Source organism: Nelumbo lutea, chromosome 6, assembly GCF_056320005.1.
Source record: "Nelumbo lutea isolate HS-2025 chromosome 6, American lotus-T2T, whole genome shotgun sequence".
In the NCBI taxonomy this organism is placed as follows: Eukaryota; Viridiplantae; Streptophyta; class Magnoliopsida; order Proteales; family Nelumbonaceae; genus Nelumbo; species Nelumbo lutea.
In genome coordinates, this window is record NC_142689.1 from 64863205 (window position 1) to 64876516 (window position 13312).

Here is a 13312-nt window from a genome sequence, read left to right on the forward strand (position 1 = left end):
AAGCTTGAGCTGTTAGGTGAGTTCCTGAATAGGTTTTTACTCTCTAACATATCCCCTCGTGCAAAAGCTCATTCATACCTTGAAGCATAGACAATTTCAGGTCTGTTCATACCTTATGCCTCAATGTAATTAATTATAATGGAGGCTATAAGGATTAAACACTACACCACTTAATCGAACAGACTCTAATGATTTCGATATTCACCTAAAAGCTTAAGCGGTTACATGAAGTTGCCGAATCTCTAACGAGGGAATTGCCATACCTTATGGAAGCTATAAGGATTGAACGCTAAACCACTTAGTCAAACAGACTCTGATTTTGAAATTCAACCTAAAATATTAAGCTGTTTCGTGAAGTCGATGAATCTCTAATGAGAGAATTGCCATGCCTTATATACAGATTAGATGGGTCCAGATTTTGCTATTTACTGCCAGCTAGAAATTAACATTGTTAGCATGGATTGGTAGGGTCTCAAAACATGTAATTTGCAAAATCCAAAGTCGATCCTTTTTTAGGTAAGAAGTTGAGTTGAGCACTAAGTATATAAAGTAGAAGCGCTTATATTCTATATCTCTTAAAGCTTGAGTAAGTGGTGTGATGGGAACAACGATGCACCAGGAATCCATGGTGGATTAATGAGGTGGAACCAGACAAACTGGCTTCTTGAGGATAAAAAGTGTGAAGGAAGATGGTAGCACGCCTACATCTTTGTGATTTTAATTTTGGATTTGAAGTGATCAGTGATCACCATTCGCCATTATAGCATACAGAGATTGGTCATCTCCTCAACCTCAAAGGTTAGATGAAAGAAATATCTTCATGAATTAGATCACTAAATGCTTTATACAAGTTCAAAATTGGATTTTGAATCAACCCACATATGCTCTCCAACAAATAACAAATATTTATCTCATGTCGTCCATACAGGCTACAGCTACATGGTTTCATTTCTCTTTATTCCATATCCTCACACTGAGAGCCAAATATCCTGTCACGGTCATGTAAGATACTTCTTCCTTTCTATATATACAAAAGATATTAAACATCTCTATAAGCATAAGGATATAACTGCTGTTTCAATTTTCTTCTTCATTTCCTTCACTCCACTCCTCCAAAGTAAGCCTGTCGAGCAGATAAGAATCAATGGCGGACAAAGAACAAAGAATCCCGTCAGTGAGCTTTGAGTCCTTGTCAGTTCTGAGTAAACCAATGGTTCTGGGACCGAGAAGGCTCTTTAACAGGTTCTTTGGGTTCATCCCTGGGGAGAACGAAAACAGTATCCCACGTCGGAGAAGAATTCTCCAGGGAGAGGTCGAGGAAGAAGATTTTCAATATACAAGTAGTGCGCATTGCCTGTCATCCTACTACAGTGTTTTCGTCGTCCGTCTCGCCATCATGGTATGCTATGTTTTTGTCAATGTTTTCAAAACCGGAGCGGACCAGAAAAACCGGAAACCGGTCACTTGACCGGTTTTGTTTCACCCCAAAACCGTCTTTTGGCCAAAAACCGTTGATTTGATCAACGAACCGTTGACTCAGACAGTCAAACTGTCAACCTGGACAACAGTTTTTTGGCCATTCTTTATTTTTTAATTTTTTTTTATCCGTTCAGTTCGAATGGTCAGACCATTTGACCTAGGAACTGGACCCTAAACAGTTCGTTGTAACCTTAGTTTTTATTATGGGTGATTTCAATTCCAACTATTTGGTTAGATGTAATCCAAGGAATGACCATTCTCTCTTCCTCCCTTGAGAATAAATCCCATTCCAGTCGATTTTAATTCCCATTCAAATTTCTATCTAAATCAAACAAACTATGTATATGTTTGGCATGGATGCTGCAGATGCAGCATCATGGTGCGGGTGATGTGTGAGTTCCTGTTGCGTCTGTTTGGCTTTGTCACCGTTGCTCCGTTACATTGGCATCATGTCAGAAAAAAACTGTGTTTTAGAAAACGGGCATTTGTTTAGAACTATTTTTTAATAAAAAATGATGCTTCAAGCCACACCTCAGAAATCGGGAAGGCATAGCTTGGAGCAATATTAAATTTGGCATTTCCTGTTACTGCGAACAGGGCAATGATATGGAACTGAATAATGGGTACTTGTGCTGAAAACATTTCCTATGGCATTGGTACCAAACAGAAAAAGCTGCATCTGCAGTTTCAATTCCAGCATCATGGTGCTGCAGATGCAGCATCTTACTGGAAATAGAACAGCTTTAATTGATCGTCAGTTCCCAGAACAAACGGTCCGAACCCCGGTCGAATGGTTTTGGGTACAAAACTAAATCCAGAGCCATGAGCATTTCTGAGTCAAATGGTTCGACCATCTGATCTGGTCCGGTTTTCAAAACCATGGATAGGTGTCAATGCCTCTTTATTCTACAATGACATTTCATCTTGCCTGTGCAGGTCATGCTAGCCATTTTAATTGGGATGCTAACAATATTGACATGGCATTTCACAAGGGTGTATACAACAAAATCAATAAACAGCTTAGCCTATGAACTCCGTTTTGAACTTCTACAGCGTCCCATATTGCGGATGTGGAACATTTTGAATTCTACAGTTGAAATAACCAAGGCTCAGGTTAAGCTCTCTGAATATGTAATTGGACGGTATGACGGAATGATGTCTCGAGCACAGGAAGATGAGGTTGATCTCTCCGTTCCATTTTCATCATTTTCATTTTATTCTTTAAGGATTCCATCTAAAGATCATTTTAAAAGTGTTTTTCTCCTACTGATATGAACTAAATCTGATTCTTAGCAGATGTATGAAGTGATGAGGAATGTAACATGGGCACTCTTTGCAAGTCGAAAGGCTCTGAATGCAATAACTACAAGTTACAAAAATGGTATTGTCCAGGCTTTTCACAGAGATCACCAGAGTAACAACACATTCTACATCTATTCAGAATTTGTAAATTCTTCAGGTAGAGGGACAAACAAACTCAACACGCTATCATCATATCGAGGCTGGAGTGATCAATCCCTGTATGGCAACATGTCTGCAATATGGTACCGTGAACCACTAGATCCAGTAACTGGTGAGAGGATAGGGGAACCCAGACCAGTTCCACCAGAAGATCTAATCAATATAGCAGGCCTGTCGGAAGTACCAGATGGAGCAGCTTCATGGCATGTTGCAGTGAGCAAATTTACAGACTCTCCATTGCTTTCATCTGCATTGCCAGTTAGGGACCGTTCTAATGAAAGTATTGTAGCAGTTGTGGGTGTTACTACAGCACTTTACAGTGTAGGTCAGCTGATGAGAGAATTAATGGAACTACATAGTGGTTACATGTATCTAACCTCTCAGGAGGGTTATGTACTTGCCACATCAACAAATGCCCCACTCTTGAGGAACTCAACATCTGGGCCTGAACTTATGATGCCTGTTGATTCAGAGGATCGTATTATAAGACTAGGAGCTCAGTGGCTGCAGAGAGCCTATGGCAACAATTTTCCTCCTAACCATGAGATTCATGTTGAGAATGCCAAGCTCGGCCACCAGCAATATTATATTGACTCTTTCTTCTTAAAATTAAAAAGACTCCCTATGGTAAGGTCAAACCTCATTGCAGTTTTTTGCTCAGAATAGTTTTAATTTGTTTTAACTGCCAATTATCTCATTTTGTTCTTTGTTAAACCCTTAATGACATGAAAAGGTGATAATCTTCCAAGTTTCTTCATTTTACTTTTGGTTTTACTTCAATGTCTGCTTTTGTGTTTACTAGCTATATATGTTCTGTATGTACAGGTGGGGGTAATTATAATTCCTAGGAGATACATAATGGGAAAGGTGGATGAGAGAGCGTTTAAGACGTTTGTCATATTGATATCTGCCTCTGTTTGTATTCTACTCGTTGGGTGCCTTTGCATTTTAATACTAACAAGTGGAGTATCAAAGGAAATGAAACTAAGAGCAGAACTGATAAGCCATCTTGATGCAAGAAGAAGGGCAGAGGCATCAAGCAACTACAAGAGCCAGTTCTTAGCAAACATGAGGTCATTAAACTAGTTTATGTTTTACTATTAATGGTAAAGAATATTAAAGAATTGAATTTGATATCCTGAATTTTGTAAATGACAAGTCCAAGGTGTTTAAACAAATGGTGTCTGTTGCGTTTAAAAGCTCTCACAGAATAAGAAAATAATTGTTCAATGTATATAATTTTGAAATGTCCGAACACTTTAGCGTGGAAATTTGTTAATTACCTGGTTATTAGTTCTGGAACTGTTTACAATATTTCACATACCATTCTCTTAGATAGGAGAGACAAAAAAGTTTGATATAAAGTAACACAGTATCACATCACAGACATAAAGGAATTCAAGCTTCTGAATTACTACTGCTTTCATTTGGCCATAATCCCACATTGTGCTACTTTCTCCAAGTTTCCTAACTAGTAGATGCTATACCTTATAAATAATATTTACTGTTTTATGCTTGATTTGGATAAGGGTAAAAGATTATATGAGTATGTAATATTTCTTTTTGTTTTTAAGATTTTTTTTCTTTGAGCAAATTGGGCAGTCAAACATTATGATTCATAAATCAATGGAAAATGTGTCAAAATCCAGTCCAGTTTTGACAACACTGCTTCTATTTGCTCAAGTAACTCATTATCAGTACATTGTCTATATCTTATTTGCACATAACTAAACCATCTCAGTCAACTTTCCTCATACGGGTAGAAGTAGAAGCCATGATCTGGCCCTGAAGCAACCAAATTGCCCACTCCATGAGTGCAGCAAGCATATTGACTTAGATTGTTATATGTCAATAAAAAGTGATCAACTAGATTTTTTTCCCTTTATTTGCATACAATCAATGGTTTCTCATAAAAAAATAGCCTCACAATTCAATTTCCCTGTTTCTCAACTCCTTTGACATGAAATAGTAAATGGATTTGTATTCCGTTGTTACTTTCATTTCAGATATATAGGCCTACAATTCGAATATAATAGTTTATCCTATATACAGAATAAATTTGATGCCCTATAAGATTCCATGGAGATAACTATAGGGAGAAAATAACTGTCTCCTTTGATTGCTTTACAGTCATGAGCTGCGAACACCTATGGCTGCAGTGATTGGGTTGCTAGACATTCTTATGTGTGATAATTTCCTCACAAATGAGCAATATGCAACAGTTACCCAGATCCGTAAATGCTCAAATGCTCTACTTCGGCTTCTCAACAACATTTTGGACCTTAGTAAGGTGAGATGTTAGAATACAAAAGGGTGCTTCTATGAGTGAAAACATTCATATTTATATACTATGTTAATTTCCTTTTATGAAACTATGTTTTAAGTCTTCTGCTTTTTTTACAGTAAAACTGTAGCAATATTAATTTCTTAAATTTAGAATTCCATGTATGACAAAAGTCATGCAGAAAAACTACAAAAACAGCATATATGCGAAAACAAGTAAAACCTGCATAAATAAATACCAAGGTAATAGTATAAGCAAGACAGGTAAAAAGTTGTGTTTTAGATTATGGCCTATGAGGTGGCTTGTTGAGTGAACATTAAAAGTTGCCCGGTTTATGAATTTATCAAGAATTTTGTACCTCAAGGTCAATCATAAAAAAAAGCAATTTAAAATTCCATGCAGTATTTTATCAGAAACATAAAATGGATTGCAGTTCACCAATAAGAATTTATTTTCTATTGATATATTTTTGTAATCACCAAAAAAATTCAGTGTGTCACTATTAAAATTTTTTATAGGTTGAATCTGGAAAACTAGTATTGGAAGAAGCTGAGTTTGACTTGGGGCGAGAACTTGAAGGACTTGTGGATATGTTCTCTGTGCAATGTATTAACCACAATGTGGAGACAGTTCTAGATCTCTCTGGTATGGTTGCCTCCATCATTTGAAACTTATTTGGTCCAACACCAAAAACTAATGAAAAAGACTCCAATTTACTTAACAACTCTCATATTATTGGTTTAAAGTATTTTATTCCTAATGATATTTTTCCTTGTACTTATTCTTTTGTAGATGATATGCCAAAATTTGTCCAAGGAGACTCTGCTAGAGTGGTTCAAATATTTGCAAATCTAATTAGCAATTCTATGAAGTTCACATCATGTAAGTGCACCTTTGCCATTAAGGATTAATTTGCAATCTCTCAAAATATTCCTAATTTAACAATCAAATTAATATAAGAGAAAATCGTCATAATTTCTTAGGAATTCAACAACTAAGAACTTTAATGGGAACTCTTAAAACAGAAAAGAGAATGGAACCTAAGGAAAATATGAGTTTTTCCTATCTGCCCATGTTAAGGAGACAGAATCTTAGTGTTTTCCATGCTATACCATCTGGATCATCATCATCATCATCATCATCTTAGCCTTGTCCCAACTATATGGGGTCAGCTACATGAATCCCATTTATCCATTTCATTCTGTTTAGTGCCATATCCATTGTTAAATTATGAACACTTAAGTCATTTCTTACTACTTCAACCCATGTCCTTTTCATTCTGCCCCTAGCCCTTCTAGCCCCTTCAACTTGCAATAGATGGCTTCTTCTTATGAGTGCTGTAGATGGTCCTCTATGCACGTCATAAAACCAACTTTGCCTATTTTCTTTCATTTTACCACCTATTAGAGCTACTCATAGGTTCCTTCAAATGATTTCATTTATGACCCTATCCTTTCTAGTTTTACCACTCATCTATCTCACCATATGCATTCATGCCACACTCAATTTTTGGTCATGTTATTTATTGACTGCCCAATACCCTCCATCCAGATGCTATACCATCTGGATAGCCTAAAGATAGATCTGAACAATTGGTGCTAACCGTTGTGCATCGAGGGGAGTCACCATAACTGGGAAGCCCATACACTTTAACATGTGTAGGACTTACACACTCTGATGAACACCACTTACAACCCAAAAGCCTAAGCTATTGGGCTATGGGCCACTCTTGTACTTGCCCACTCACACGTGAAACCCAACACTAACAAACTCAGAAACTTTAAGGTTTGCAGCCAATCAGTGCATTGCATTTTCTGTATATCATTAAACCATATAACTTTTTAGTATCCCAAAATTTGGTTCATTTTTGCCCATCAATGGGTGCTTACTGTAGATAATTGATATGATTCTAATCCTACATCTCACCTAACTGAGGACCACCAACCGAATAGTTGAAACACTTGCATACGTGGGCAGAATTATGTAGAATGTCTTTGTATTATCAATTGGACCACCTAAAACCAAGCCTTCAGCTTAAGATCCCTTGCACAAGTAACATTGTTTGTGGAAGTGCTTTTTGCAATATTAACCTATAGTTTTTCAAACACCAATATTAAGGATATGTAAATGGTAACCAAGATTAATGGAAACTAAAAATTATGATAGAACAGAACTAATAGTCCTCTTCTTTTACAAAATGTTATAACAAGCAGTATTTACAGTTTCTAATTGCTTACAGCGGGCCACATAATTCTGCGAGGGTGGTGTGAGAATTCATTTAACATTGTGAAGTTTCCCCTCAGTCAGAAGGAATCATGTTATGCAAACAAAACAAAATTGAAGCAACATGGAAGCCATGCAAAGAAAACCTTCAAGAAAGATAAAAAAGTCATTCTCTGCTTTGAACTTGATGACACTGGCTGTGGTATGAACTTTATGGCTATGTAATCAAGCACTAATAATTTTGCCTCAGATTAACAACAATATCATCACCTTTGAAATAGATTACTAGTGGTTTCTTTTTCTGTAGGAATTGATCCAAGCAAATGGGAATCTGTATTTGAAAGCTTTGAGCAAGCTGATCCCTCAACAACCAGATTGTAAGCAGCTTTGCATAAATCTTATAACCCCACAATGGAATTTTTTTCTTGTCCAGAAACATTGTCATAGACCCAGGTCTGCAGGTCAGCACATGATACACATATGATGGATAGGGTCATCCAATTAGTAGGCTACTCTTGGATTGGATATGGATCAGGATGTTTCCTATTAGATATGCCTATTAGCCTAACTAAATAACTACCTCCAATGGCCATTAGCCATGATAAATGCTCCACACCAGATGGTTAGGAATAGTTAGAATTGTCTTGTCATATTCTTGGGCCATGTGCTATACTAAAGTGATGCACATGCATCTCAATTGTATGCCAAGGTAAAATTTATTCACAATTTAGTAAACTTTTGGTTTTACAACCATATAAACACCTTCCTATAAATCCATGTTTTTATGGAAGATAGAACATATAAATTATAAAGCTTATATCTTTTTGTTCTTAAGTTCTGTACTTTTCTCAGGCATGGTGGGACTGGTCTTGGCCTATGCATAGTTCGAACCTTGGTGAGTTAAAATGTTTCCAGAAGTATATATTTATTATGTATGTTAAAGCAAAAAGAAAAATAAAAGGATGGTCAGACATGAAAGAAGAGGATTACTTGTCAGGATGGGTTGAGACACAGAATAAAAATTTAACCTGTTTGGCTATTTAATCCATCCAACAACTGTAGTTCTGAAAATCAGAATTACTCTTACAACTTCTTTTATAGAAAAGTATTCTTACAGTTTTGCTAGATTTAAATTTTTATCAAATATATGTTATGGAGTGTCATAAGAAGCTTCAGTTACAGGTTATGCACATTTTGCATACCTGCACTCACCCTTTTCTGGTTTGAACTGCAATTGATGGATCACAATAGCAAAGCTATGAACAATTATTCACTTCACCCATCCCAAACAAGTATTCATATTTACCATTTACTGATATATGTATATGGTCCTCTGCATCTCATTCTTGATGCCTTCCATATTGCTTGTGATAACACGGTTGATCCAGATTAATAAGATGAGTGGAGAAATCAAAGTTGTCAGAAAAGATGGTCCAGGCACTCTGATGCAGCTATATTTGATGCTTAGAACACCTTTGGATGGCACAGGACAAATTTATCAAATTGATTTTTCCAAACATAGCATGATGGTCAGTGGCAATCTTTTTGCTTTCTTCTTAATTTTGAGCAATTAAGTTGTGAAAATTTTGATTATATGTAGTACATCAGGGAGTACCTTTTGTAATACTGGAAAAGCTGATTCTTGTTCAGATACACTCCTTGACATCATGCATTACTAAGTATAGAGTATTAGACTTGCCATTAATGAATGTATGTTTTGTGGCTTACTGTGATTGCATTTTTTGTGTTTTTTCCTTAGATTTTCCAGTCAGTAAAATAGGAAAAATAAAATATGTATTGATCTAGGCAAGTCCTATTCTCTATAAGAGGGGCATACACTAATTAACATTTAAAAGCTACTATTGTACGAAGGCATACTAGATAATGACCCTATGACAAGCAGAGGACAACCATGTTATCTAATACACAAGTAAATTATTGTAATTATATTTATCATTTATGAGTAATTTAAATAATCTAGTACATAAATATTTTTGAACTATAATTGTCTTTTTTAATTTCCATAGGACCAAGTTGAGTGACACAAAATTTGTTTAGAAAATTTGGAGATTGAGATTAGAAACTTCATTTCCTATCTAAGCTAGAATTTATTAAGGGAAGTATTGTCTAAACATGGGAGAAAATCTAGGAGAGGATTGCTCAGAATTAGGTTATCACATATGATAAAGTTTTAGGAACCAACCAGTTTGTCCACATGGCTATATGAGAAACAGATTTTAAGAAAAAGATGGATAGTGGGCTGGGCCCCAAACTAATTACTTTGGGATAGTTGCCCCATACACAATACAAGTTGGTCATTGACTAGTATATATGTAAGAAATATGCTAAAGTAAATCATCACTTTGACCAGATTTTGAAAGAAGAAACAGAATACTGAAGTAATTATAATTGATATTTTACATAGTGTGCGCCTCTGTAAAATATATTTTACCATTTATAGAAAAATATAAATGGCATTCATATGTGACAGTTCAGATAAAACTTAAAAGACGTCTTGACTTGTTGACTGCAATCTATCTTGTCATGTTCATAAGAGCAATTACTAATATAAATTTACATTGTGAGTGAAGGTGTTGCTTGCACTTAATGGCAATATGGGTAGATTGATAATGTCTCAATGGTTAAGAAAACAAAGAGTGTGCACTTGGGAAGCATCTGACTGGAACGAACTAACACAAAATATTAAGGAAGTATTCAAAGCCAGCATTGTAATCCCCAAAAGCGGATCCAATGAACATACAACAAGTAATCCTTCCAGACCTGAAGAGTTAAAAGTTCAAACCATGACAACTTCAAATGTTGTCATGGTAGTTGATATAGGGATACTTGACCTAAGTACAGACATATGGAATGAGCAGCTGAAGTTCCTTGATAAATATCATGGGAAAGCAAAGTTTGCATGGATACTAAACCATGACACCCCCAATGTTGTTAAAATGGAACTCCGAAGGAAAGGTCATCTACTGATGGTTAATAAACCTCTCTACAAAGCAAAAATGGTTCAGATTCTGGAAGCTGCCATAAAAGAAAGGAATCTTGAGTTGCAGCAGAAGAGTTTGGATGATTCAGGAATTTTGACAATGCCAGGTGACTTGCGTGAATGTTTTGAAATTGATCCCATTCATTTTGATATTGCCAGATCAGATGACTCTGATACAGCTGAAGAAAGAATTGTTAGCTCAAGAAAAGCCACATCTCAAACTGGAGAGAATCCAGGAGGAAGAATTTCAACACCTGGTCTGTCAGATTATAAGACTGTTCACAACAGTTCAGTTGAGCCAAATCAACTCCATTTAGAAGAAAACAATTTGAAAGAAAGGTTCCCATGTCAAGCAGGGCAAAATACTTCTAACGTTGAGGATTTAGCAAAGAAGTTAGTATGCAGAAAAAACATATCGGTTTTAACAGAAATTGAATGTGGAAGTTCAAGATGTGGTGAACATCGAATAATCAGCAACATTCCTAAAGAAGAAGATCATATGGACTCAGGTAAGGTAGTTAATGGACGAAATCCTCTTGGAGGTTTGTGTATACTGCTCGCAGAAGATACACCAGTATTACAAAGAGTTGCAACAATAATGTTGGAAAAGATGGGAGCTACTGTTGTGGCTGTAGGAGATGGGCTGCAGGCAGTGGAAACTCTGAAACTCATTTTCAGTGAAGATGGACATGGAATAAGGGGATCTTCCAACCAGGATGGAGAAACCAGATCTCAGGCAGAAGTCCCAAAATTTCACAAAATTGATTTGGTCCTCATGGATTGTCAGGTAAACAAGTAGTACATTTACTCAACCATGCCTCCAACTGCATCTTATCTATTTATCATACTGTTGGATGTAAAAAATTCATGTATGTTTCCTATATGACTAAACATATGTTGTTGTATAGATTTAGATATAAATGTTGAAATCCAAACTAGTGCTTCTAATTCCCACTATTATTATCATAATGCCAGATGCCAAAGATGGATGGCTATGAAGCAACAAAACAAATCAGGAAATTTGAGGCAGGGACTGGTTTGCACATTCCCATCATTGCACTGACAGCCCATGCGATGTCATCAGACGAAGCCAAATGCTTGGAAGTGGGTATGGATGCATACCTAACAAAGCCAATTGACTGCAAGAAAATGATCTCCACCATCCTTACACTTACTAAGTGAATGGCATACAGCTGTCTCAAAGAAGAACACAACTGCTTGAGTTTCACACAAGTTCCAAGCTAACAAATTCATTGGCCGGTAGCCTGGTGTATAGTTGGATGCCATCAAAACAATAAGCGTTTCACGTCGAGAAAAACCATCCTACTAGTACCCCACTGTGCTGTGTTCTTTCCTGTAAGGATTGTTTTCGTGTATATATGATATTTATCCTTAGTTCCTAACAGAAATGTTCATACAAGAAAGAGAAAAACCCCACCGGATTTGAGAAGGAAGAACAAAACTCGAGTTCAAAACGAATGTGACACAAGAATTTCCATCAATTACTCTTCAGTAGCAAAGTATAACTCCGTTCCCATCAAACAGTGACCCAGAATAATCATACATATATAAATAAGATGTAAATTCAGCGGTTAAATACACTGACGCATTAATTCATATGTGACATGATCAAGAACCGAACCTGCTGAGTTGCCTCCTGGACTGGAGCTGGTAAAAGTGTAAAATGAGGATCCTCCTTTTGAAAAGAATCGGGTTTTTTTTCATTCATTCTTTATTTTCTTTTCTGCTAAATAAGTAGGGTAAACCGGTAAAGTATGAAAACCTCCCCTAAGATTTCATTTTCACAAAAAAGTCTCCACAAAAACAACTTGAACCTAGCAGGAATTTTTAATTTTCATAATTTCCTGATCCAAAACAGCACATTATTATGTAACAAAAGATTACGATCTTTCCATTCTAGTTCACAATATTTTAGGTTATCACAAAACAGGAAATCGTTAAGAGTGGCATCTTTCCATTATGTAACTAATTTTAAATATTTTAAATATTAATAAATTAATAATTAAATCATATTTTAAATATTATTTAGAAACAAATCAAATGGATTAAATAAATAAACTATGTAATAACCTTAAAAATTTTGTCAAAAACACAAAAATAATTATAATAGATTTAATAATAATTGATAATAAGAATATAAAATATAAATAATTTAAAATTTTTTAAATATTATTGAAATAATAAAAATAGACTAAATAATTTAGAGGTATTGAAGCTTTCAAAAAACAAAAATAGATACTAACTTTCAAAAATGTTTTTAATAGATATTAAAAAATATAATAATAGTTGCAATTATTAATGTACTAATAATAAAAACATTATTTCACTAATATCAATTAATAATTCTATAAAAAAATTAAAATCTTAATCAATATTTATTATATATTTATATATACTAAAATTTGTATTTATTGTATTTTTAGTAATTATTTATTGTATTTTTGTGATAAACATATTTTCAATAATTATGTAAAAATCTATTTTTGTTTTGTTATTTAATAGAAAAATTTTCAATAATTATTGGAGATTAAACTATTGTTATTTATTAGAGACTAAACTATTAGTTTAGCTAAAATTACGAGTGTTCATGGGTTGGTTTGGTTCAGTTGTAAGTTGTTTGGCCAACCAAATTGAACTAGTCGAGTTGGGGAGTTGGTCACCCAAAACCAGCCAACTTGGGTTATATTGATTTGAATCAATTTTCGGTTTGGTTGGTTGGTTCAAAAGATTTAAACTTAAAAAATTAAATTTAAAAATTCCAGTTGTATTATTAAAAAATTAATTTTACAATATAAAATATTTTAGACTAATGAATATGGCAATTTTCCCACTTTTACATATTA

At 35.0% G+C, this 13312-nt stretch overlaps 1 protein-coding gene across 2 annotated transcripts; it reads left to right on the forward strand.

The window, feature by feature from the left end:
* Nucleotides 1–1081: 1081 nt before the first annotated feature.
* LOC148849284 (histidine kinase 1-like) lies at nt 1082–11950 on the forward strand. 2 transcript variants are annotated; one of them, XM_088948738.1, is made up of 14 exons: nt 1082–1399; nt 2416–2658; nt 2776–2860; nt 2939–3567; nt 3766–4013; nt 5071–5230; nt 5743–5869; nt 6017–6106; nt 7464–7649; nt 7755–7824; nt 8300–8342; nt 8836–8976; nt 10039–11235; nt 11424–11950. In XM_088948738.1, the coding sequence occupies exons 1-14, from the start codon at nt 1145–1147 to the stop codon at nt 11628–11630; spliced, it is 3681 nt and encodes a 1226-aa protein (XP_088804864.1). In that variant the 5' UTR covers nt 1082–1144; the 3' UTR covers nt 11631–11950. The 2 variants fall into 2 exon arrangements, with proteins under 2 accessions (XP_088804864.1, XP_088804863.1); XM_088948737.1 differs by having other exon boundaries at nt 2776–3567.
* The last annotated feature ends 1362 nt before the right edge of the window (nt 11951–13312 follow it).